The following is a 24038-nucleotide window of genomic DNA, read 5'->3' as shown; positions in this document are numbered from 1 at the left end:
GTCATCCACAGCAAACTGTAACATTACGATTCTATCGACCAGAATTGGCTGTAATCAGACAAGTTTAATCACGTAAACCCATCATACATTGCTATAAATACTTCTTAATACACCACACTGACCTCAAACGTGTCAAACTTGGAGTAACCTGAACAATAAAAGATCACGGGACAGAACAATTTGACCGAATCTGCAGCAGAAACCTGTTTTTGCAACAGAACACGATCTCCTCGTTTGGTGTCTTGTTACATGAGGGTATGCTGTGTGCGCCACAAATGCTGCATTACTGATTGTCTCACTCTGCTTATTCAGATATTTAGTAGTCTTGACTACATCTCTGTGTTAATGCAGCTCATATGATACTGTTACTTACAGGAACTTTCAACCGCAGTGATGTGTTGACACTTTGATTGTAGTATTGAGATAAGCTGCAAAAGAAGAGAACATATGTTCTGACTTAAAAGTTTATTTTTTTTCCACTTGGAGTAAATCATATTAAAAAAACATAAATGACCCCGTGGAGTGTAATAGTGATCTATTACACTCCACGGGGTCAGGGACACTTGTAGGATCAAAGTGGACAAGGTGCTGCTGGACACTTTGGTAAATGGCCTGCATTTGTATAGCGCTTTTCTAGTCCATAGGACCCCAAAGCGCTTTACACTACATTCAGTCATTCACCCATTCACACACACATTCACACACTGGCGATAGCAAGCTACATTGTAGCCACAGCTGCCCTGGGGCGCACTGACAGAGGCGAGGCTGCCAGACACAGGCGCCACCGGGCCCTCAATTAGAAGATTAGTTATGAGCATTGTGCTCGGAGTTCCACAAACCATGTCTATGATTGAGTCTTAATTTAGCTTCTCCTTGTTTGATTCCCAGTTTCCTGCTTTTGACAGCTGAAATTATTTGTTTGGCCATACTGTGAACTGCGATGCAAGGCAGAAGTCATTGTTTTGTCTGACAGGCAGCTTTGCTTGTTCCCCGTAACAACCTTCACACCCCCTCCTCCTGTCTGCAGCAGGAGGCCTGTGTAATTACATCCAAACCATTCCCCTCTCCCTACGCTTGATATCACTGCTGACATCCACTTGCACGGCCCCTCCTCTCGCGCTCTCGCTCTCTCTCTCCCTCTCGCCCCTCTGAATCTCTGCTGTTGGAGAGCTCTCTGGCAGACAGTGCGCAGTCCTGCCTCGTCTTCAGTTGTCTGTAGTGCAGCGGAGCAGGTGGAGAAGGAAAAGAAACGGGGGAGACAGAGGGGAGAGCAGAGTATGGCAGACAGCTGGAGAAGGAACTGTTATCCATGTGAATAATGGAAGATGGCTGACTTATACGCTGGGATATTTATTCAAAGAACAGTAGAAAAACTGATGCCTCAGTGTGTCGGGTAAGTGTGCAACTACTGTGAATGTAAGACTTTGCTCCATAGCAACACATAGCGTGATAAAAACAAATTGGAAAGTCTTAACATTCTTAGTGTTTTGAAGTTAAGATTGTTATTAGAATTATGTTTTCCATAGGACTGGGGCCAGCTGGTGCTATTTAAGTACGCAGCGAGTTATGAGATCAGGGGGAGATCACCAGTTGTGACTGAGGTATCCTCCTTAATCACTAAAGAGTGAAAAAAATGGAGCTTCCTTTCCACCTGAGGATTGAAGGCTGCACCAAATCCAGATCAAATGTTCTGTGACTTTATCAGATCCACCTGTCACACTCTGCAGGCAGCCAGATCTCCAACTGCACATGTGGGGGTATGAAATCAACTGACGCAGGGGACTCTGATTAACATGAGACTGATAAGAGGTGATAGCGAGTCTAGGTGTGACAGCGCTGTCACTTCCATGCAGATATTGGAATTAGAAGGGCTTCTCAATAGTTAGGTGAGACAAGCAGATTTAAGACTGACTGATAGACATCATGCTAGATTCAACTGAGTCACGTGAATAACACATAGAGGGTTATATCCATGTGATTCACTGGGTTTGAAGAGGCGTTTTTTTCCTCACGGGAAGTGGCTGTACTCATGCTATTCAGCACTAACTTGAGAATGCAGAGCAAAGATCAGGACAGGCCTCAAATCCCAAGATCAGTGATGAGCGACGATTGTAGTGCCTTAAACTCTAGATGCCTCTGTGCTTTTACATGGCAATGATGATAGCAATGAGTAAAATGAAGTGACGTGTTTCATTTACAATAAAATATTCACAAATAAAATGAATTTTCATGTTTTTAGAAAGTAACAAGATTCAAAAAGCGATCTTCGGGACAACACTATTCACACGCAACATAAGTTCACTGTTCACTGGTAAGTGCTTTTGCAGTGTAAACATATTGACATGCTAATCCTCCAAATGGGAAAATAATGGGAGTGAATTTCTGTCTGGTTAATGTGCATCTACATTAGCAACTGGTCCACCTTTATTAAAGATATTCAGTTGTCAAGAAAGATGAGCACAGCAACCATGTATGCATGTATGTGTGAGAAAGAGAGAGAGAGAGGGGGAGAGAGTAGGTTACCACAACTTTATTTTGGTGAATCAAAGTGCACAGTGTGCAGCGAGCTTGTAGCATGTGAGTTATGCAGGGAAACAGGATGCGATTAGTAGGAATGCACAGTCCATTGGTTGATTTGGATTAGTAACAATCACAAACTGATATTATTGCTTCAAAAGCAGCGCTAACTCTATTAGCTGTGGTTGTGGAGCCAGATGAAATCGAATTCTCGTGTGCAAGCAGAGCTGGTGCATGTGAAGCTACAGTGGCCTGCGATCAATTTGCATCAACCTAGCGGCGGCTGTATAAAATTTAAGCTTAACACAGTAGATATGGTGTGCATAATTGTGTACAAATGGGGCATATGCTCCCTTTCGCTGCCTGCGTAGCCACTCAGCTGGAAGGGAAGGCTTTCATATAGCTCCAAACAGATGTTCCATTCATACCAGGGGTGGCTAACCATCATGACCGATTTAATGCTATTTCGGTAATTTTGAGTTTAGACCTTGTAGATGTGTTGTTTTTAGTGTTTGCATGATTGAAAACAGTGGTGAGGTTTACCTAGCTACCTTGCCCAAGAATCCTCTGGCCAGTAATGATTTAGTGTTTACCAGTAGCATTTATGAGCTAGTGTTGAGGTTCAGCATTTGTTTTGAAAGTAAGTTCAATATACCACTACAGTACCATTGTTCTGCATGGTTAACTGAGAAAATCCTTGGTAATAGTACTTTATATATAATATATTAATACTCACAATAAAGAAGATATCTGGAATCCACCTTCTAAGTTTAGTTGACTGTTCTCGGGGAAACAAGGTGACTTATTATATGATACAGTAAAATTTACTCTGGTGATTTTTTAATCTTTTTTTTTAAGTCAACAGTCTTACTGAACACTCTTTCTCACTTCTTCCTCAAAGTAGGGGATTTCTGTCTGTTCAGGCAATACAGTGTGCTTTTCTGTTTACTAAAAATGATAATTAATTTGGTTAATAAGTGTGTAAAGAGTAGAAACAAACCATATTGTGTAGTAGTAAAAAATTAGCATGCTGGATTACAGTTTGAATGGCTTTTTTTTTTTTTTTTTTTTTTTTAAATCAAAGTCAAATCAAAATTGCCATCAGTTCAGTCATGAAGCATTTTTTGGAGTCAGTATTCTTGCAAAGGCTTTCCTCAAGTTTTCTTTCTCAAATGGCTCAAAAGGATCATTGATCATCAAGTAAAAAGTCATGAACCTGATCTTCGAATCCACATTACCTATCCTGACACAGATCACAAGATCCAGCCTTTGAGATATATGAGTTTTATTTTAAAATACACTCTCTAGGACTATATTTTACTGAAAATAATAATTCAAGTTTAGTGAAGAAATAAAAAACTGAGGTACAGATATGAGCTAATTATCTTTTTACAAAGTTTTTGTGTCATTTTAAATGAGACATCTAAGGAAATGAGCTGATGCATTATCACAATAACGGTCCACAAAATGGAAGGACACTGAGTCTGACCTGAATTCATTACACTGTGAGGAGGAGGAGTGATGTCATCGTTTTGTCTTCAGACTTTGTTTTTTTCCCTCTTTATTTAATTGTTGGTGCCTCCCATGTTAGCTTAACCTGTATTCAATTAGTTCCCTGTTTGTTTCTAATCCTGTCCCTATCACTGTTGTTTATCAGGTTGCCTGCACAGCCTGTGTTTACGCCTGCTTCCTCCTATCTGCTTCCTCTGTTCTCGTGTTCCTGTGTTCAGTTCCTCGTGTGTTTTTGAGCGTGTTCGTGGTTATTTGGGTTTACAGCAAGTCAAACTGAAATTAATCTTTTGTTTATACATCCTGCCTATGTGTCCAGTGTTTTGATCCTCATCCCTGTGTTCTTCTGTGCCTGTGTGTGCTCTCAAATGCTGACTTCTATTATAAAAGACATTAATTAGACGGAGATGGCATTAAAAAATAGTACAAATGTTACACATATATTAGTATATAGTATAAAACTGATATAAAACAATGAACAGCAAGGAGAAGGAGACTGATTGAAAAGATTGATGAGTTAACTGAGACATACTGTGCTCCACTTTCCATTTCATGCTCCACAGGTGTTCAATTATTCCTAATTGTTCTATTTGTTTCTCTCTTACAGACAGTTGCAGGCGTTTACTGGAATCATAAGCAGTGTTTTGACAATACAGACTATTGTGAAATCATCACTGGGAGAAAGTGCTGCGAGCCTCCTCTGTATGTCGGAGCACTGGTGTGTCACCCTAAAGAAGCTATCAGGAAAAACAGAACCTTGAGGAGCAAACATTCATATCTTAAGTGACACATGCAAGCCAACTTTCCTGTGCTTGTCTTCTCTAAAAATTCTGCACAATACAGTGTGCGCTTTGTGGAAGGGAACACTCCACTTTGATGTTCATATTACATATTAATTTTATCCCACAATAATTACCATAATTAACTATATGATGGAGATATATGTTAAGTTCTTCTGTGGACATCACCTCCTATAGATTCATGCTTTCTAAATAAATATGCTGCTGCTTGGTCTTACTAATGAACTAAGGACATCAAGGAGCCAACTTAAAAGCTCAAATTTAGGTTAAACATCACTGGGAACTGCTGTCCAGTCTTAAATATGGAATCAGAAGGAAGCACAGGACTGTCCACAGCTGCACTGGTGGCCATCGCCTGCAACACCTTTGTTGCCATCCTCCTTCTCCTCCTCTGTCTAATCCTCTACCGAGCCTGCAGGGTTCCTTCTAGCCCAGAAAGGCAGCCTGTGCTGGCTCCAAGTGAAGCAGAAACCCAGCAGATGAACGAGCACAAGTACCTGTTAACCTCCTGACTGATGAAGAATGAGTCAAGTGTAGCAACAAGCTATGACCTCAGCGTACTCCTCCACAGGAGAGGGAAGTGAAGGAGCACTGAGCCTGACTGCAAGCAATAACGAAGCTTGTCCTCTCCTAGTGTCAAAAAAATAAAAAATTTAAAAAAAAATAAAGAAATCAGCTGTCGCTCTAAAATCAGAAATGCCTCACAAAAACAGAAAGGATGAGTTGTTGTGGAGTGAGAGAACTATTTTTAAACAGCGATCACTTGTCAAATCTGGTAACTGGTTTGACAAAACACACGGGGGAGTGCCGGTGCGAATCTGTGTTTAACGCACACACAAAAAGCCTCGAGAGGAACACATGGTCACAAGGATGTCTGCAGGTTACGTACAGACTGAGAGAAAGGGGGGTTCAGTACATGAAGAATGACTAGTACTTGTTGGAGGTTTCTAAATATATATCCTCTTATTTCATATGTTGGCCTGAAAAAAAAGAGAAACAGTATGTTACTCAGAACAGGGACTTGAGCCCGTGTGGAGTCTGTGTGTGTCACTGTCACTCATAAATATCAGTGGACTGTGAGGCACAGTGCTTTTGCTATGGGTGTTGTATAAGAACTAGCGATGCTTAGTTGAAATAGCAGCCCTCATAGTGACATCTGCCTGCAGCCATGTGTGACAGGCAGCTCGCTTTGGACAGAATCACACGCTGATCACGTAAAGATCTTCAGTTTTACCAACATCCCATTGCAAATTATTAAGACTCAACCACTTCTCCACTATTACAGCTGAGATCACACGTACATCAAAAAGGAGTAAGAAAGAAAAGGTTCTCAAAATATATTCCTACTCCATGCGTGAAAATATACCTACTGCTAATATACTCCTTTTCATCATTTTCTTTTTCATATGAAACACAATATGAGTAAATGGATTAAGTTTAGAGAAAGTCAGAAAACAAAGAAGTTCATATCTTTAAACATATATTAGATATTATATAAATACATAAATATATTGAGGTTGAATGAATCACTGATTAACTGATCAACAATTAATTGCCACATATTCCAGAAACTTGCTGAATATCACGTAATAATGATGCTTAAAAGTCAGTGCCCTAAGGGTGAAATTATTTTCTGGACATGCTAGCGAAGATTCAGTGAATTTATGACCTTTGTAGTAGAAGTGCTCTCCCTAAAGACTTGACCACACTTCCATATAATCCTCATGTGTTATACACGCAGCTGCAAGAACCCAGAAAGCTGAAAATAAGCAAACCTGGCAGTGCTTTAGCCAAGCTTCCACCCTTTATGCTTCCTATTACTGCAATAACAACATAACTGTATAACTGCAGCCACATTCTCATTACTACAACACAGGCACTCTCATTTATTACACATCTGCAAACATGAGATGATCAGGCAGCGTTCTCCAACCACACTTGGAGAAATTGTAATGTAATGAATTACTCATAAGGGAGAAATTGCTGGATGTGATCACATCTAGACCCAAAGGATAAAGGAACTCTCTATGGCAGAAAGACAGAAAGAAAAAGAACTTGGGAGACAAAGAGCAAAATGTTATTCTAGGTGAGCATTAGAGCATTGGGCGGCGCTTTACTGCAGATCATTAAGAATGAGAGGAATGAAAACAAAAAATAAAGGCAGAAACCATTCAGTAGATGGAACATTAAAAGGCTACCATCCCTGGAACGGTGCCCAGGACTATGTGTGCCAGTTGTTTGGATGTGGTCCACAAGTGCCCAGTCTAGTAGGGTAATTTATCTCCCTGTCCAATGCTGTGACTTTCCCCCTTGCTATTTAGCTTAATTAACTTGTACCATACATATGAAATGAGCTTTATACATGCCTGCAGAGGAGGTCAGACAAATCATAATGCCTGGTTAATGTGCACCAAGAACAGCAATTTCAACAACAAATATGATGTGATTATGAATAAATGATGGACATCTTAACTTAAGCTGGAAGAACACATTTTAATAAACATATACATATCGGTTTGTTGTCATGTGATGTTTACTGAATAGAGTGAACAAAATAAGTGTTTTTCATGAACGGCAATGAAACACTCTATTTGTGTTTGGCTTAGAAACCAAGGTGACCACCTTAACCTGAGTTTTGGTCTGGTTCTCTTAGCAGGCTGAGGAGCTTCTCCATTTTCGCGACCTCCACTTCTGGTCCCTTAGGCAGCTCATGACCTTTCTTGGCCTATAGACATTATACACACACACACACACACACACACACACACACACACACACACACACACACACACACACACACACACACACACACGCGTACAGATGAGAAATTACTTGACCTTATACTTACCAAGCACTGTGGGAAACCACAAACCCAGCAGGGAGTTAAAAAGGAGGGCAAGATAATAAAAGCAGACAAAAATTGAAATGGATGCAGGGTCAAAAGTAGCAGAGATTTTATGTTAGTCTATTGAATATAGTGAAATCTGCTATGGAGACACAGAGCTACTGCCTAAAGGGCAAATTCAAAGCCATCTTCCAAAGTTATGGTGAGATGACATTAAATCCTCCTGGGTGTAGTAAAGCACAGCCTCTTAAGAGCGATATAATATGGCACAGCTTTAGTTCTATTTTGCTGCAGGAGTTAATTTCACTTCTGTGAGAGGATATTTATTAGAACTTATCAAAGCTCCTCTACAATTGTTACAGGCTTTACTCATACTTAATACGGCTTTGATTTAAGAGGCCCAACAGAATAAACCTCAAAAAGCCACAGGTAAAAATAGAATGGCATGTGGGCACATTAATGAGCAGATGCAACAGTATGTATTAACCAATGATATACGTGTATCCATCTGTTACACTGTAACTACCAATCCACATTAGATATTACTTCATCCAAATCATTATATTCAATAAAAAAGGACATTTGTTGATCATCCCCTGCAGGTATTGACTACACCCTGTTGCAAACCTCTGTGTTGCGATGAAGTTCAAGCCTTCTAAAGTGCTGTGGTATTTTAAATAAAAAAAGAGTATGAAATGATGAAAATGGAGGACTTTGTATTAAATTTATATAAAAATTATATTTAAAAAGTGTCATTTTTCAAAAACCTATGGAAATAACTATGTAATCAATTCTGAAGCGAAGCATCTCGTGTGAACTTTTCATCTTACTAAAAGAAAACAGTAAGACGTTTGACAATTTGTTTACCAACTCAAACACTGTTAATATTAAAAGCAAAAAAATGTATGTGCTGTACTATTTAACGTATCTGTATGTAGGTGGGATGCAGTGAATATTTCTAGAACTAGTCATAACTGAACATAGTGAAAAATGACAGCTGAGCAGCTAACGCCTCAATTTAACCCTGGAAAAAATATATTTGCTGTATATTTCGGTGTGGCTATTTTGACATTTGAAATAGTCAAAGGTGTTCCTCTGAAGAAAGACCATCATATCTCAAGATAATATATCTGGGCAGTGATGAGTTTTCACAGAGCAGAGTGAAAGGCTAAACTCAAAGTGAATAAAGCTTCAAAACTGATCTCAGTCATAAAGGTTTTGTCTCAAATTGAATATATCCGGATTTATTTTTCCAAATACTTATTTTTCTGGTTATTTTCCAAAAACATAAAACGGCAGACTTGTCTGTGTATAATATGAATGTGTACTAATTTTCTCCATTTACTGTAAGGCCTTCAATTTGATGTCTTCTCATTTTTTGGCAATGCTACACAAATTATGTAGAAAACTAAATTTTAATATGGAAGTTTTATTTAAGAGGCAATAACGATAAGTCATAAAATACTTCATAATGCGACTTTTATGATCGACCCATCACTGATTTGTGGGCATGAAAGTAGGAGGCTGAGATGAGATGAACACATTCATGTTGAAAACAGCTAAACAGTGTGTTGTACTGAACATACACAGGGTCATTTGATGTTAATGGACTCACTGAGTAACACGGCAGAATCTACTGGACAGTACAACAATTGTATGTAATGCTGTCTAGTTAGTGACTGTTTATTGCTGAGATGTGCATTGCATATTTTCTATTTTGGACACTAAAAGCTGCAGTTCATTCTGGAATGTCCAAACAATGACTTAGAAACTGGGGAGAAGAGAAGAGCACTAAAAGATAACAGAAGGGTTGGACTCTTTTATAGTACTAGCGCCAAGACTATGATCTACTTTATAGAAACCCTTACAATTGGTAAGTACAACACATTGGCTAGTTTGGCTAGACCACTTTTGGGTATATTTATAGTTTTGGTAGGCTAAGATATGAATTTTACAAGATATATTATTGATAATATTAACTGTGGGTGTTACTGTCTTATACTTATTTGCTTCAGTAGCTTCCAAATTGCTCTGAGCCCTGTCACTGGTGCTGAACTGAGCAATTATTCCCCAATTGTATGCTTTAGGGCTACGGTCCTAGGTCGCTAATGAGGCAGTGTTGTGAGTGTGTGTATGTGTGTACATGCCTTATTATGCTGTACTTTTATAAACCGTGTTTATGCGGGCAGGTGAAAGGGACCTGTTTGTGTTTTGGCAATACCATGTATAATGCAGCATGCATATTACACTGGTCATTAGAATTTATTCTATTTTACATGCACCATTGTGAACAATGCACAGGAAGAATAGAGAGGCTGTAGGGCTGACTTTAAATGTGTCCTGATTAAAGTGTTGTGACTCAGCGCGCCACCCGGTTTCTTTTATGTTCAGACAGAGTGATGTGATTACTCCACAGCCCATTAACCATTAGCATAAGTGGCAACAGCGTCTTCAGGGACTTATAAATTGTGAGTTGACCAAAGTAAATTTTTGATTTATTTCATAGCTACAAGTTTAAAAATACAAAAATGAAGAGCAAAAAATACTTTTTTACTCTTCATTTTCTCCGTAATGTTTTAGCACTCTATGCCCTCACCATTTTAAAATCCCAAACTCAGAGCACAGAAAAAAAATGCTGTAAGCTTTCTTTTATATTGTAGCTTTTCATACACTCATTCATTTACTAAGAACACTACACAATGAGGCTAATTGTTAACTGGGATAAATATAAAGGGAAAAAAGCAACAAAGGCAATTAGTAATGCTAATGGAGGGTGGGGGTGGGAGAGACTTGCTATTTAGTAAAATTAGCTCGGGGTCAGGACACTGGACTGAATGAATCATTTGATTTGCTTTAATTGATGTGGAACAAGTGGAAGTCGCGAATGGTGCGGTAAGCTTGTTAAGACTCTAACCTTCGGCTTCTTGCGGAGGTTGGGAGAGAGTTTGAAGCTGGTGACATAGCCTCGGTCATCACCCACTATGATGACAGGATGGATGGGATTAAACTCGACGTGGGTCAGCTTGGTCTTCTTTTTGTCCACCACCAGCTGCTGGCAGATCGCCTCGTATTTGTTGACGCTCAGGTCAAAAACATGAACCTGAAAAAGAGGAGCGATCATACCAGTGGTACAGATTTATCAATCTTTTAATAGTTGTGACCCTCTGATTAATTGACTTACATTTCAGTGGTAGACCAAAACAACAATGTTTGTATGTGCAACAAACCCACATCTCATAAACTGAGAACAACAATAGGAAGTATTCAGATATTTCAAGTAAGTAAGGCCTGCATGTGTTTCTTCTTTGTGGTGGTGCACAGTTCTCTGCAGGGAGGCAAGACTGACCATCTGGTGAAAGGAAGGGTGTTCCTAGTAATTCAGTGAGTGTGCATTGCTGTCCACATGAGCATGTGTGTTTTGTGCACTGTGTTGGCAGGTCCAACATACCAATGAGTTTACAGCCATTGTTATCCAGAAGAAACCAGATCACAGATTTCTTTCTGTTTGAGTGCATTTTAGACGATTCCACTGCAAAGCGCAGCCCACTCCTTTTATCAGAAAGATGACTGTGCGTGGATCACTTGGATTCACACTGTCTGTGTGCATCAGTTACACACAAAGTGTCATAGTCATAATTTGTAACCAATCATCATACTCCACCAGGGCATGGTGACTTTCTGCAACCTCTTGTCACTGCAGCCATTAACTACGGTGTTTTTGCTGTTCACATTTAAGCACTAATGTAACATTAGTCATGCCTGATTGCAGGGCACAGACTACATCTGTAATTCATGCAAGAACTTGAAGCAGAGAGACATTTTACTGTGATGAATTTATACTTCTAAAGTGCCAAACCTATACTGGAGAGAACAAAGCTTTATGTAATAAGGATTTTTAATAGTTTAATAGTTTAACCACTGTAATCATTTCATTGCAGACTCGGTGGTAATGAAATCAAATGTGCAAAGGACTAAAATGCCTCAGAGCAAACTTCACTTAAGTTGCATTGACAATTACATCAATTTTTTTTTTCACTTGACCTTAACATTTGGCAATCCAATCCAACATTTTTGATGGCAATCCAAAAGTTCCACAAAAGTTATGCTAAATAAAAAGATGCAGCAGTCTGTGTGCAAAAGGTTAACAGCAAATGCACGGGAAGCAAATATGGACTTGAAGGCTAATAATGTGCAGATGAGTCTGGACTTTTTATTATTTCATGCTGACACTTTATTTCCCTGACAGTCGGCTCAGATGGAGAGGCAGGGACAGATAGAGCGAAGAGATATTTGTTTGCACCACACAAGTCTGTGTCATTCTTACACCTCAGCCCGCCAGGCAAGTCATTATCCTTATGAACCCATGCACACAAGCAAGTACGCATACATGCTCTCTCTCTCTCTCTCTCTCTCTCTCTCTCTCTCTCACACACACACACACACACACACACACACACACACACACACACACACACACACACACACACACACACACACACACACACACACACACACACACACAGTGCCTGACATTTTATAGTGTGGAGACAACAGCAGCAGGTCAGGTTGTCATCAACAGTATATACACGTCAGGGAGGACACAACTCATGCTGAGTCACTCAAGGCTAATCAGACACTTGTCACAGAAAATTGCAAATGTACTGCAAGGAGACTGGTATCCTAGGGAAGATTATGCCGATTAACATCACGCGCTGAGAACCCAACAGTGAATGTGATTCTGCTGTCATTTTGTCATTCTTTAAAGTTTGAACTATTAGTGCCTGCATACTCAGTAATCATCAAATATGTAGAGCTGTTTATGCCAAAGCATCCCTAAAACCAGTCTAACCAGATCCATTCAATTTTGAGCTCAGCACACTGGGAAAAAATGGTAAATTACAATCTTGGCACTTCTGGTTTCTAAAGAACAAATATTATGTGAAATATATGCCAACTCATGAACTTAAAATGAGTTTTTTAAATGGTTAAAAATAGCCTTTGATCCAGTTTTAAAGGCTAAAATAACCAAGAATCACAAACGTTCTAGATATCTTCGTTCATAGAAGATATTTATAATTAAACAATTAAAGTGTTGATATATGCATTGCTCCCACAAGTAGCAATATGTATAACTAAGATTACAAATTGTGAATTTGGTGTGAAAATGGATGGTTTCTCACGTAAATGTCTGATCAAGACTTGGGCTTGGATGTAAAATCATTTGCATAATTATGATAGTGGGCATACTACAGGGCATATTGTGACCGAATCCTGGCACTGGAGAGGACGAGACACACATGCACACACTGCCACATAAGGTGTCTCTCAAATTGCTCATCTCTCATTTCCTCCCTGTCACTCTCACTCGACTTCACACTGGCACGCTGGACAGGAAATGTGTCAGACACAACACTCTGGACTTTTATAATGTGGCGCAGGCTGTGAAGACAAACAGATGGGGACAGCTTGCAGCCATACTAAGAAAATATGTGGAGATAAGCAGCACAGCATCCAGTGAAATTACTTTTGGCTGAAATCAATAACTACTGGGAGAGCAGGAAGCGCTTTTGCTACATGAAGCTGTGTTTGAACAAACTTGATTGCCTGAGGCTAGGCCGAGGGCTTAGCCAACTGAGTCTATAACTATATTATGAGGATAATAATAAAGTGGGTGGCAGGTGGTAGCTGGTGCTGCTGTTTGTTATCTCACATGTTCAGTTTGGAAAGTGTCAAGCTTAAGACATGGGATAACTAACGTTATTGGCTTTGTCAATCTGTTTCGAACATACGTAACCTTCACATCTACCTGATGACAGCTGACAGGTTCAAATGCCATTGAATTAAAGGAAAGAAGTGCAAGTCTAAAAAGGGACTTCAGGTAAGCAGCACGTGTGGTGGCTGCAATCACAGTTTTCAGACAAGCTTTTGGTTACTGGTTGTGTTCTCATTCTCTGCAACTCTAAACTATGAATATATTATATTTCATATGTAACCACACTGTTAATCAATTAGCTTGACACAGTTGTGATATCTACATTTTTCTAGTCCTATCAATTAAGCATTCTTGATAAAGCTGAGGATAATCCACACACTGTAGTTTAGACGAGTATTTCTTGGGCCAAAACATGCAAAATCTATTAGGCTCATGCTGCGGGTTGCAAAATTTAGGAAATAATGTAGAGAGACTCTTACTGTTCCATCTGTTGTTACAGCAGCAAATACAGTGGACGAGTATGGAGACCAGGCAACATCCCCAACCGCTGCTTGTAGGTCAAAGACGAACATTGGAGTGCTGGAAAAACATCGAAACATTATATCAGAGAGGGAAATATGATTTTCAGTATACCGCATGAGACACAACATGTCTATAAAATTTAAACAAGAACACTTACTTGTTAGAGTCTACAGAGAGAAAGACTCTCAGTGTAAAGGTATGACCTGTTGCCATAAAGAACAAATTGGTTTCGTAACATAAAGCAGAACTTTATTTCTATGATCCACCTGTTTCCAGACACCGATGCCTAATCAGGGCCAGTCAGAGAAAATGTATGGACATCAAACAGAAGGTTGCTTCACACCATTTCTCCTCATTATTAACTTGTGGAACACTACCGGAAAAAAGATCATGAAATGAGATATTTCTAAGAGTTGGAACTGGGTACCTGCAGGTCTTGTTTAAATATTGAGAAGAAAGAGAGCGTGTGCATGTGTCTGTGAAAGTGAGCAAAAAGTAAGTAACACTTTTATAGGTTGTAACTTTGCTAACACGTTAAAACAATTTGCACATGCAGCATGTGGGTAACTGTTGTTTGATTTACTACAGCAGGAAGTAATATGCGTGGCTGGTGGAACTAAAAAGGATGCTCTCTCGCCATTGTTTGTAGAAGCCGTTGTAACTGATTACTTTACCTAGGTGACAGACACAATGAGTCTAAATCTGTTGTGAGTCTTCGATGCACAACATGCACATGGCTAGGTGTAGAATATGTATAAAATAAGGTGCAAATTGTTAATAAATCTGACACAGAGTCATTTATGAGATGTTTGTTTACAGCTGAATAGTACTGCACACTCCTGTAAATGAAGAGGCAGAGCTACCAGGATTCAAGGTTTTCATCCAAGTTGTTAATTACAAAAGTGCATATTTTGCAGACTTTTTATGTGATTAATAGACTTGATGCATCACATTTATATAGCGACAAGGACCTCAGTTCATTTGGGAATAGCTAATGACATCTCTGACAGTTTCACAGGATAGATGAGCCTCAGCAAAAGCAGGGCTCCCACACCTCCCACCTATGTGGTAGAGTTTACGAAAAGTTGTTTTAGCCATATCTTTTTTCTCCAGAAAACAATGTCCCTTGTATCTTTAGGGTACTTTATTGCAAATCATACTTGAAAGCCCTATCTCTAATAATGGGCTGATGATTACTATCATTATTCATTCAAGCAGCCTGTGTTGGCAAGTCGTGGGAGGCACTTTGGATTAGTCAAATAAAGTCAGGAAATGATGCTGGGCCATGATGGCTATAAGGAGGTAATAAAGACTAATATGCAATACAAAAAGCTTGTAGGACTGATAATTACCTTTTCCTTCTTCACTGAATAGACACAGATAGATATTTTTAAGCGAATTAGTAGAGTTGCTAAGGATGATGACATAAAGATTTTACTTGTACTGCTACTCTATAACTAACTGCAACATATGTTTCCTGTTAAACAAAAGAATGTCTCATATATTTTCCTTCAGCTAGAAGAAGAATGAGGATGAATGAGATTATTATCATGTCGTCTTCAGTTTCCTGCTGTTAGGCGACAGAAGTGTCACGAGGTGTGTTCTTCTGCTGCTGTAGCCCATCTGCATCAACTGCAAATAACTTGGTTGTGACGGGTGAGTGATTGTTTGAGTTACTGTTCGTTCTTCTGGCATCAACAAGGCATCACTTGATATTTTTCAAATTATTCTCCGTAAAGCCCAGTAGATCAGACACAGTGTGTAAAGTGTCTACAGTGCAAATGATGTCATATTTACAGCTGGTGCAAGTATCTTTCACAGTATTACTTTGTTTGAGTCTTACTTGATGGTATGGTCCCAGATTTTGACAGTCCAGTCTGAACTACAAGAGACGAAAACCTTTGGATGGAAGTAGTTCCACTTTACGGTATCCACCGCCATGCTGTGGGCATCGTAGGTCTCCAGAAACTGGCTTGAGTAAGTCTTAGAGCACTGAGAAAAGAAGGCAAAGTCTTAATTTGGGCCACATATACGGTATAAATAAAATGTAGTATTTTCATTGTCTGACATCACCAACTTCAGATACCAAAGTTTGAATAACAAGACTGTGCTGAAGGATTGTTGAATAGTCAGAAGACAACTACAAAACAACTTACTGCATTACTATAAAGGTATCTAATTAAAGGCAATAATTTCAATATTTTGATTTTGTTAAAATGTAAACATTTCCTTACTCAAAAGTGGTAGTTTTAAGGATTCATATACCTGATTGGTGTCTCCAATGTACTTAACATGTGAAGAGTCTGTACCTCCATGTTTGTCAAGTTTGTCGAGATATTTCAACATGTCCATGACTTGAGCTACATTTCTAAAATGAAATTATGAAAAACCTAAAATTGAATATTTCTTTGAGAATATTTTACATATCTGGGTAGAGTTTTTCACTGACAGCTAATATAAAAAGTCTTTCAAGTACAATAGCTTGTTTTAATCTAGAGTAATAATTACTTTAGCTCAACTTTGAATTACCTTTTAGATTTTCAATGTTTGGCATTGACAGAACAGAATTTAAAAAGAGCCGAATAGCAGCAGATTTATAGACAGGACAGGTTAGACAATCTGGGATAAAACCAGCTTTATAGGGTGTTGGTAAAACTGTTGAATTTCTGAGCGCTGGTAGATTGTTTGTTGACCTGCAGCTAAGTGAAAGATTTGTAATCTGTCCTCTTCTGGGGCTCTGCACCTTTGAAGCTTGAGGAGACAGAACATATTTTATCATACAGGCCATGTTTTTTTTTTGGCAAGTCTGCAAAGAGAGGAAGGTGAGAAACATGGTGTACAGACCAAAATGTAGAGGATATAATTATGTATGTACTTATTGTTCGTGTTATAATTTGTAAAAAAAATTCAATCAAGTCAAAGTACAACACAGCCAGCTAGTACATTAAATTAATGGCTGGTTTTACTTATGGATCAGGATCAAACTCAGGATCAAATGTTAATAATTTATTATCATAAATAATTTGATTTTACAATGCTGTCTTCTGAACAACATGGGAACAAGCCTGTGTGAGTAATTACAGAGAAATGACAAATTATCCTCATACATGATCACACTGCATTCTCTTTATGGCAATGTGAGATACTTCCCACTATGTTAATTTTCATCAACTTTTGCTCTTTGCATTAATATCTAAAGTGTTTAAACAGTTCTGTGCTAATAAATGAATATCAGGGTCCAGGAAAACTGAAAAAACAGTTTCAAACTGAGAAAACATTTTACTGATGTCCTAAAACTGTGGTTCCAAGCCAAAAAATGTTCATCTCCCACCTTCAGGGTTATGGGTTTTGAAATTATCGCATTCACAAGATTTTCAAAAAAGGTGACCTCTGACCTCTCAAACTCATAATTTTTAGTAGATGCACCTATGATATCAGTTTGAAGCTCCGACATTATGTCACCTTGTTCTCAAGTTATCACATTCACAAACTTAGGTGTCCACGCCACCTGCCCGCCTGGTGGGGTGATGACAATACTCCATCAGCCTTTTACGGGCAATGGGTAGAAACCTTTGAAACCAAAGTTAAACTGAATAAAATTATAATGAGAAAGATTGCATCAGAAAACTTGTATTTATTTTCCCTACAAAAATCAACAAGAATCATTCATTTAATTTATTTAACACTATATTTTTCACCTGGATGACTGACCACCTGCAGTGGTTTATACCCCTGCCAGTGGAGCTCACCTCACATTCGGGGGGCAAATGTCCTATAGCAACCAAACCATGCAGGGGAACAGCATAGAGGACAGAAGAAAGAGGCAGTTAGCCCAAAACTACTTAAACTGTCTGAAGAGGACAGAGAGCCTCTTCTTAAGGAGAGACATTAACTGCTTAAAATTAAGTCTATGAAGTTCCCAAATCGTCACAAAACAAATTGCATGTTCAAATGTCTAGTTGTTTACTCCTGAGCACCAAGTGTACCAAGAACAAAATGAGAAACCATCCTTCAGAACAGATAGGGGCAGATGGTGTAAAGCCATGATTATCCTTAAGAGTTGTACAGACAGACAACAGCAAGATAAACTAAATTACCGCAACCTTTGATCAGAATGATAGCAGGGTGTAGCACGTATTACAATACCTTAGAATGCCTTCATCTATGCATATAAACTTTGTTTAGCAATAAGGTTTATAATCTGATTTTCATATGAATTATAATGTATGCATTATAGACGCACACAGCTATAATGTGTACGTTTACTGATTCATACCTAATGAAAACCACTGCTATGGCTCTTTAAAATAGTTAAATGAGCTGAATAATTCTAAAGCTATTTTGTCAGTTTTAGGTTAATATCTGTGTCTGAATCTGCTTTGTGGTAAGAACTGAACAATTTTATAGTAATAGGTGTTACTTTTATGGTCAATGTAACAATACGCAATTTCCAAAGCATGGTGTTTCTAAACAATAACCATGCAAAAAGGTGATGCTTTGTAGTTAATATGTAACCCTTTTAACATAAAAACCAAGGGACTGCCATAAAAGATTAATGTTAATAAGAATATATTTATTTTTATTCGTTACAAAACATAATACACTGATTATTATTAATATGGCGGTTAGATGGAAATTTGATTTTTACCTCTTATTATCTTGAAGTAGTTTTACTGAAACATGTTATGTGGGTTGTAAAATGGAGAATTGCCCTTTTCTAGTTTTCATCGCAACCTTTTTCCAGACCGTTGTTTACTAGCTTGTGCGCCCATCAACACCTCTCCAGTAACTGTGACCAAAGTCCTTCTCTGGTGTGATTCTGGTGAGAATCTGGAAGGAAGTGTCATTTTCATTCAACAATCATTATCTTGGAGCACTGACAAGGTTGGCACGCACACAGCTCTCTAAACAATGTTTTAAGCAGGTCACATTTACCAGTGAACAAAATCTGGCCTTTTTCTTGGATTTAGCCATGTGGCTACAAAACCTGCATGAAATCCTTGATACATACCTTGTGTATTTTTCCCTCCTCTGTTCCAACTAGGAACATGTAGTCAATCTGTTTGTGGAAGTCGAATGATGTACCAGACGCTGTGAAAAAAGAACGTTAAGGACCTTATTTAGACACGTTATTACAGACACCACCCTGATATACCAGACTGAAAGAATGTTGCATTCTTTTACCATCAATACAGTAACAACTATATTTGAGTGAAGCTTTACCAATGCTGGGAGCCTGTGCACCTTCTGTGCCCTCAGAAACTGCACCATTCAGTGTCAGTCTGATGATGTCTGTGAAAACCAGCTCATTCTGCAATCATGTAAACACACAGTGATTCTTCCTTAGATTTAAACAAATACAAAAGCCAAAGCAAACTGCTTTTGTGCAGTGCACATGAGAAATTTGAACCTAATTTGAGTGCAAGCTACAGATATAATACGGCAACAAAATGTATATCTCCTCGGCTAACCTTGACGAGTGTCCAGGACACAACTCGGCCATCAGACGACACAGAATAGAAATTGTGGTTGTTGTCCATATCATCACTCTGCCAGCGGACCTAGAAAAAAAAGTACACTGTATTGGGTTGCAGTAGCATGAATGACATGAGTGAAAGTAGGCTGTTCTTAGTGCTATTTTCAGCTCTCAAAATGGCAAAATGCATAAGTGGACACAAAGTAAGCAAAGATGTGACAGAAATTAGACTGAACAGTGCACACATCCTGAATTTCTGTCACCCTATCCACCACTGTCATGCCATCCACTCGCACCTGCCAGACAGGATCTGTGTGCTTGCCAGTCTTGGCTGTACTCTTGTAAACAGGCTCCTGTCCCTCCTCCTTCAAGCTGTAGACAGCCACACAGCCATCGTAGAAGCCCACTGCCACCAGGTGGGAATGCTGTGCATGAATGTCGAGGCACATGACACCAGAACTGGTGGGGTAGATGTACTCTGGGAAGGCAGGGTTTTTCAGCGAGTAGAAGAGAAGCATGCCACATCCCTGTCTACTGAAGTTGTCTGGCCAAGAGAGGGACACAAGTGAGTGGTTTGCAAAAAAAGATAGATTATTAATTTACAGCATTTGTTTAAAAAAGAAAGAAAACACAATTTAGATAAATTTAAGTTGTCTAAGACGGTGACAGATGAGGTGCTTACTAACAGCTCTCTGCCTTTGAACTTACATGATCCCAATCCCACAGCAAAAAGGTCCTGATATTTATTATTCCTGTTAAAGACAGGTGACTCAGTATCATGCCAGCAGAGGAAACAAACAATCATTGAAATCCAGTCATCTCTCTGAGGTAACGTTCTAGAGCCAGTGAGTCAACCTACCAGCAGAGGGCAGTGACAGACAGTGTCTTGGCTTTGTCATATTGAAACTTCCACAAGGGGAGAAGGGTTCCCTCCTGCTCCCTAAACTCATCAGAGGCATCCTCAAAGTATTTAAAATCTGAAATGGTATAGAAGGAGAGAAATTAGAGGAGAAGAAAAGAGATGAGAATGTCCTTGCTTGATTATGAAATCAGGCTGTAGTTCATTGTTCTTTATCTGTTATGTACAATAACAAAACAAACCTTGTGCTATGTCATCAAATGTATTCTGACTGATCGTTCGTTCAAGGATCTTTGATGCCATGGTCCATTTGGTGACATCTTCACTCTATAACAGAAATGTGACATTACACTGGATGAAAACATTGCAAAAGCATGCAATAAACAATAAACATGACTATTATGAGAACATAAAAATTATGGTGTCATTTAGTGATTTTGTTTTATGAGTAGCTCAGTGAAAACCCTTAGTAATGCATTAATATGGTGTTATATACATGGTTTGTATGGCAGCAAGATAAAGCAACTTTTGTCTGCTCCTTTATTCCCAAAGGGTTACCGTGGCAGCGGATGCCCTTCCTGAAAAAATCCCTAAGGACCTTGTGTCACCTCCCAGATTTTTTGATTGTTAAATGAATGTGTAAACCATATTAAATGTAAATGTGCTAAAATACAAATATTAGATGCATGTTGAGTTTAGGCTGTAAAGTTTTTCAGTCGTCAACTTACCTGAGTCTCCATCAGCATCACCTTTTTGCTTTTGCCATTATCTTTTTGTGAGTGCATGCCTTTCTGCTTCTCTTTGTTTTTCTCTTGTTTCTGCAGCTCCTGCACGTATGCATCATAGATCTCCCACTGCCAATAACAGAGTTATTAGCATCAAATGATAGGGGAACAAATATTCGCTGATGCTCAACAGAGAGAAAACAAATGTGGCCTAAACATATCCTTTGATCACATCAGGGAATCCAGTACCTGATTAGCAGTAGCAGAGAAGCTGCTTCGTGGAGGAGGTTCAGTCTGGCAGATTCTATCCTGCAAGGAAATTAAGAATGACTTCACTGAAACTTTTGAGTTTATGTTAATCTCTCTATCTACTCATTGAAACTGTTTTTAATGCACTTTATTATTAAAAGCAAATACTTCAACCATTGCACAAAATACTGGCTTTGCCTCTCCTACCTACCCTCATTGGATTATTGAGAGTCTGAGAGGCTCGATTACTGAAGTTAAACTGGTTAGTCACTTTTGGCTCTTTCTTGTTGATTCTGGAGACAGCACTGTCTGGTCTGTCCTCATCGGCAGCTTCCTCCACATCCCCTCCATCCACTATAGGATTAACCTGTGGAAAACCAACAAACAGATATTTGTAGCGCAAGTCAAACTTTGACTAATTTACGCTTTAAAGAGTTAAGTTTAGGAAAAGATTTATTTTATAAAAAATTTTCACCGAGGCTTCTGCTTTCTCCTCTTCAGACTCTGCTGTGGCATCAACTGTTGCAATCTCTAGACACATAAAAAAAATCTATTATATCTCTGATATCTCACTATTGGGATCTCACTTTTTGCGAAACAGGGTATTGCTCACATTTTATGTTGCAAGGCAAAAGCGACACCTTGAGGCATCAAGTGTCAACTACAACAGAGGGGAAAATATAACACTACAGGCAACAAAAACAAATTCTGAGAATAAATCATTAGTTTTTGGGTTTGTTTCTTTTTTTGACTACAGAGTGAAAGCAACCGTCATTTCTTTATATTTTGTTTTTCAATGAGCCAGACTTTCTCATAAGTTTTTAAAGTGGTTTTAAGCAATATTTTCCAAAATAGGTATGAGCTAAAAACTTGCCATATCTCAGCATAGTGTGCAGTGTGTCCTTAAAAAAATCAGAGAAAACTGGACAAGTGGAAAGTGTCAAGAAGCCATTTTAACAACACAAGGGAACTGGGGAGCAACTTATACAAGAACTGCATTAAAAATCAGTGGAAACAGGTTTTATAGAGTAATGAATCCCAGTTTTAAAGTTTTTGGTGACATCGTCAACACTATGTATGGAGGAAGTCCATTACTATACTGTACTAAATACAGTATTGTTTTTACTACAGCTACTACTACTACTGCTATATTTACTATATGTATATAATGTATTTCCATTTCCTTTTCAATAAATGTTCAATTAATGTCTTTTCCCCCTTGCAAAATATAAAGAAATACAGGGTGGTTAAAGACTTTTTGACTTATCTTATACATCATATATATAAAGTAGAGCAAAATCTATACATATTATCCTCTGTTGTAGGATGTTTCAGTAAATACCTTGAGCTAAGCCTTCCTTGACTCTAAGTTTACGAGCCTCTTCAGAGTCTTGATGCACAAGGCTGCCCTCTAAAACACAGTGAACCGCCATCTGATCCACAACATTGATAGGCTTGTAGGAACGCTCCTGAGAGAAACGAAATGTGCTTGTTTAGTCTGGTTATAAATTAAAAGAGAGAGGAGAAGCGAATGCATGGGGACTACCTGCATAGATTGTATCAAATTATTTGAGATGAAACAAATAACACTTGCGGCAAACAAGTTATTCTTATGCTAAACGTAAGAGGCTCACAGTGAAGCAATCATCAGTCTACAGTCCACATCTTAATCTGTATTTTGTATACTTTCATTGCATCTATAAACAGTGATTTTGATTTTTCCATCTGGATCTAGCTTCTTTACCTTGACGCTGTAGCGGACAATATTTTGAGGGGCGTGTGGGTTGTTTGCAGTCAGAATCCTTGTGATGTCCTCCTTCAGCTCCTATTCATTATCAACATGGAGAGATCCTTAACACAAGGACAATTAATTTAATTATAGCTAACAATTTTAATATAGGCACTGAATGATAAAGAACAGCATCAAAGTCTGCACAAATTTCTTCAGTTCAGCCCACATGGTTGTCTTAAACCTGAGAAATTAGTATTTCCATCCTTCTCTTACAGCCTCAGTAAGCTCCATCTGATCTGGAGGCCTCACAAGGGCTTTCCCCTGAGACCACTCCTCCCATCCAGTCCCCGTCTCCACAGCCTCTTCCTCATCCTGTAACGTTGCATAGAGAAGACATTTATGAATAAAAATCACATTATGTTATGATATAGTATATTCATCACTCTTCTCTTTCCGTCACCCAAACGCCAAAACCTATCCAATAAACACACCCACCTTTTTCTTAGTGGCAGCTTTCGTTGACTTTGCTCCAGGTACCTTCTGAACGTTTGACCCCTGTGCGAAAATAACCAACAATCAGCTATACGGTGGGTTATATTACAGTAGGTCCTTAACAATTGCTTTACTTATCCGTGAAGCTACACCATGAATATTCTAGTTAGCTAATTAAGGCCAGCTAAACTGAGCTGACGTTTACCTTCCTTGCAAACGCTGCGTTGTTGTTAGGCACCGGCATTTTCAATTTGATTTTTAAAGCTAGTTTAGAAAGTTCGAAAGAAAAAAGGGAAAAACAAAACAAAATTAAACTAGTTAAAAGCTAAAAAAAAAAAAAGAATAGAAAAGAAAGAAAGAACAAGGGGCTGTCTGCTCGTAGCCTGCTGCTGTATATAGGTTGTCAAGACAACCAGTTTTGGTTGGCGCAGAGCCGGAGACTGCTGGATGTGTTCAGTCCCTCAGACAACACTTGAACATTTTTATTAGTGAACTATTTTAGCAGTATTATTCTAATTTTATCAGCTAAAGGAAAAAAAAAAGTGGTCTGAATGCTTTTGACATAATTATACTAAATAAGGAGAGTTTATTATGGAAAG

General features: G+C 38.7%; 1 protein-coding gene and 1 long non-coding RNA gene across 2 annotated transcripts; one reads left to right on the top strand and one right to left on the bottom strand.

Moving 5' to 3' along the window:
- Nucleotides 1-1019: 1019 nt before the first annotated feature.
- On the top strand, nucleotides 1020-5036 carry LOC105940785 (uncharacterized). The gene is made up of 2 exons (XR_001167454.5): nucleotides 1020-1393; nucleotides 4634-5036. It is a non-coding gene; the product is annotated as an uncharacterized LOC105940785 (long non-coding RNA).
- A 2263-nt stretch (nucleotides 5037-7299) lies between these two features.
- On the bottom strand, nucleotides 7300-23865 carry dnai1.2 (dynein, axonemal, intermediate chain 1, paralog 2). The gene is made up of 20 exons (XM_004545212.4): nucleotides 23645-23865; nucleotides 23443-23502; nucleotides 23221-23319; nucleotides 22960-23040; nucleotides 22558-22684; nucleotides 21691-21746; nucleotides 21427-21582; nucleotides 21216-21275; nucleotides 20970-21095; nucleotides 20484-20568; nucleotides 20242-20359; nucleotides 20091-20134; nucleotides 19679-19926; nucleotides 19378-19467; nucleotides 19130-19217; nucleotides 18918-18997; nucleotides 15750-15898; nucleotides 13864-13963; nucleotides 10586-10771; nucleotides 7300-7551 (listed from the first exon to the last, which is right to left on the bottom strand). The coding sequence occupies exons 1-20, from the start codon at nucleotides 23681-23683 to the stop codon at nucleotides 7450-7452; spliced, it is 2094 nt and encodes a 697-aa protein (XP_004545269.1). The 5' UTR covers nucleotides 23684-23865; the 3' UTR covers nucleotides 7300-7449.
- Between the last annotated feature and the right edge of the window lie 173 nt (nucleotides 23866-24038).

Source organism: Maylandia zebra, linkage group LG5 (assembly GCF_041146795.1).
Source record: "Maylandia zebra isolate NMK-2024a linkage group LG5, Mzebra_GT3a, whole genome shotgun sequence".
NCBI classification, from domain to species: Eukaryota; Metazoa; Chordata; class Actinopteri; order Cichliformes; family Cichlidae; genus Maylandia; species Maylandia zebra.
This window is presented reverse-complemented; position numbering and strand designations above follow the sequence as displayed.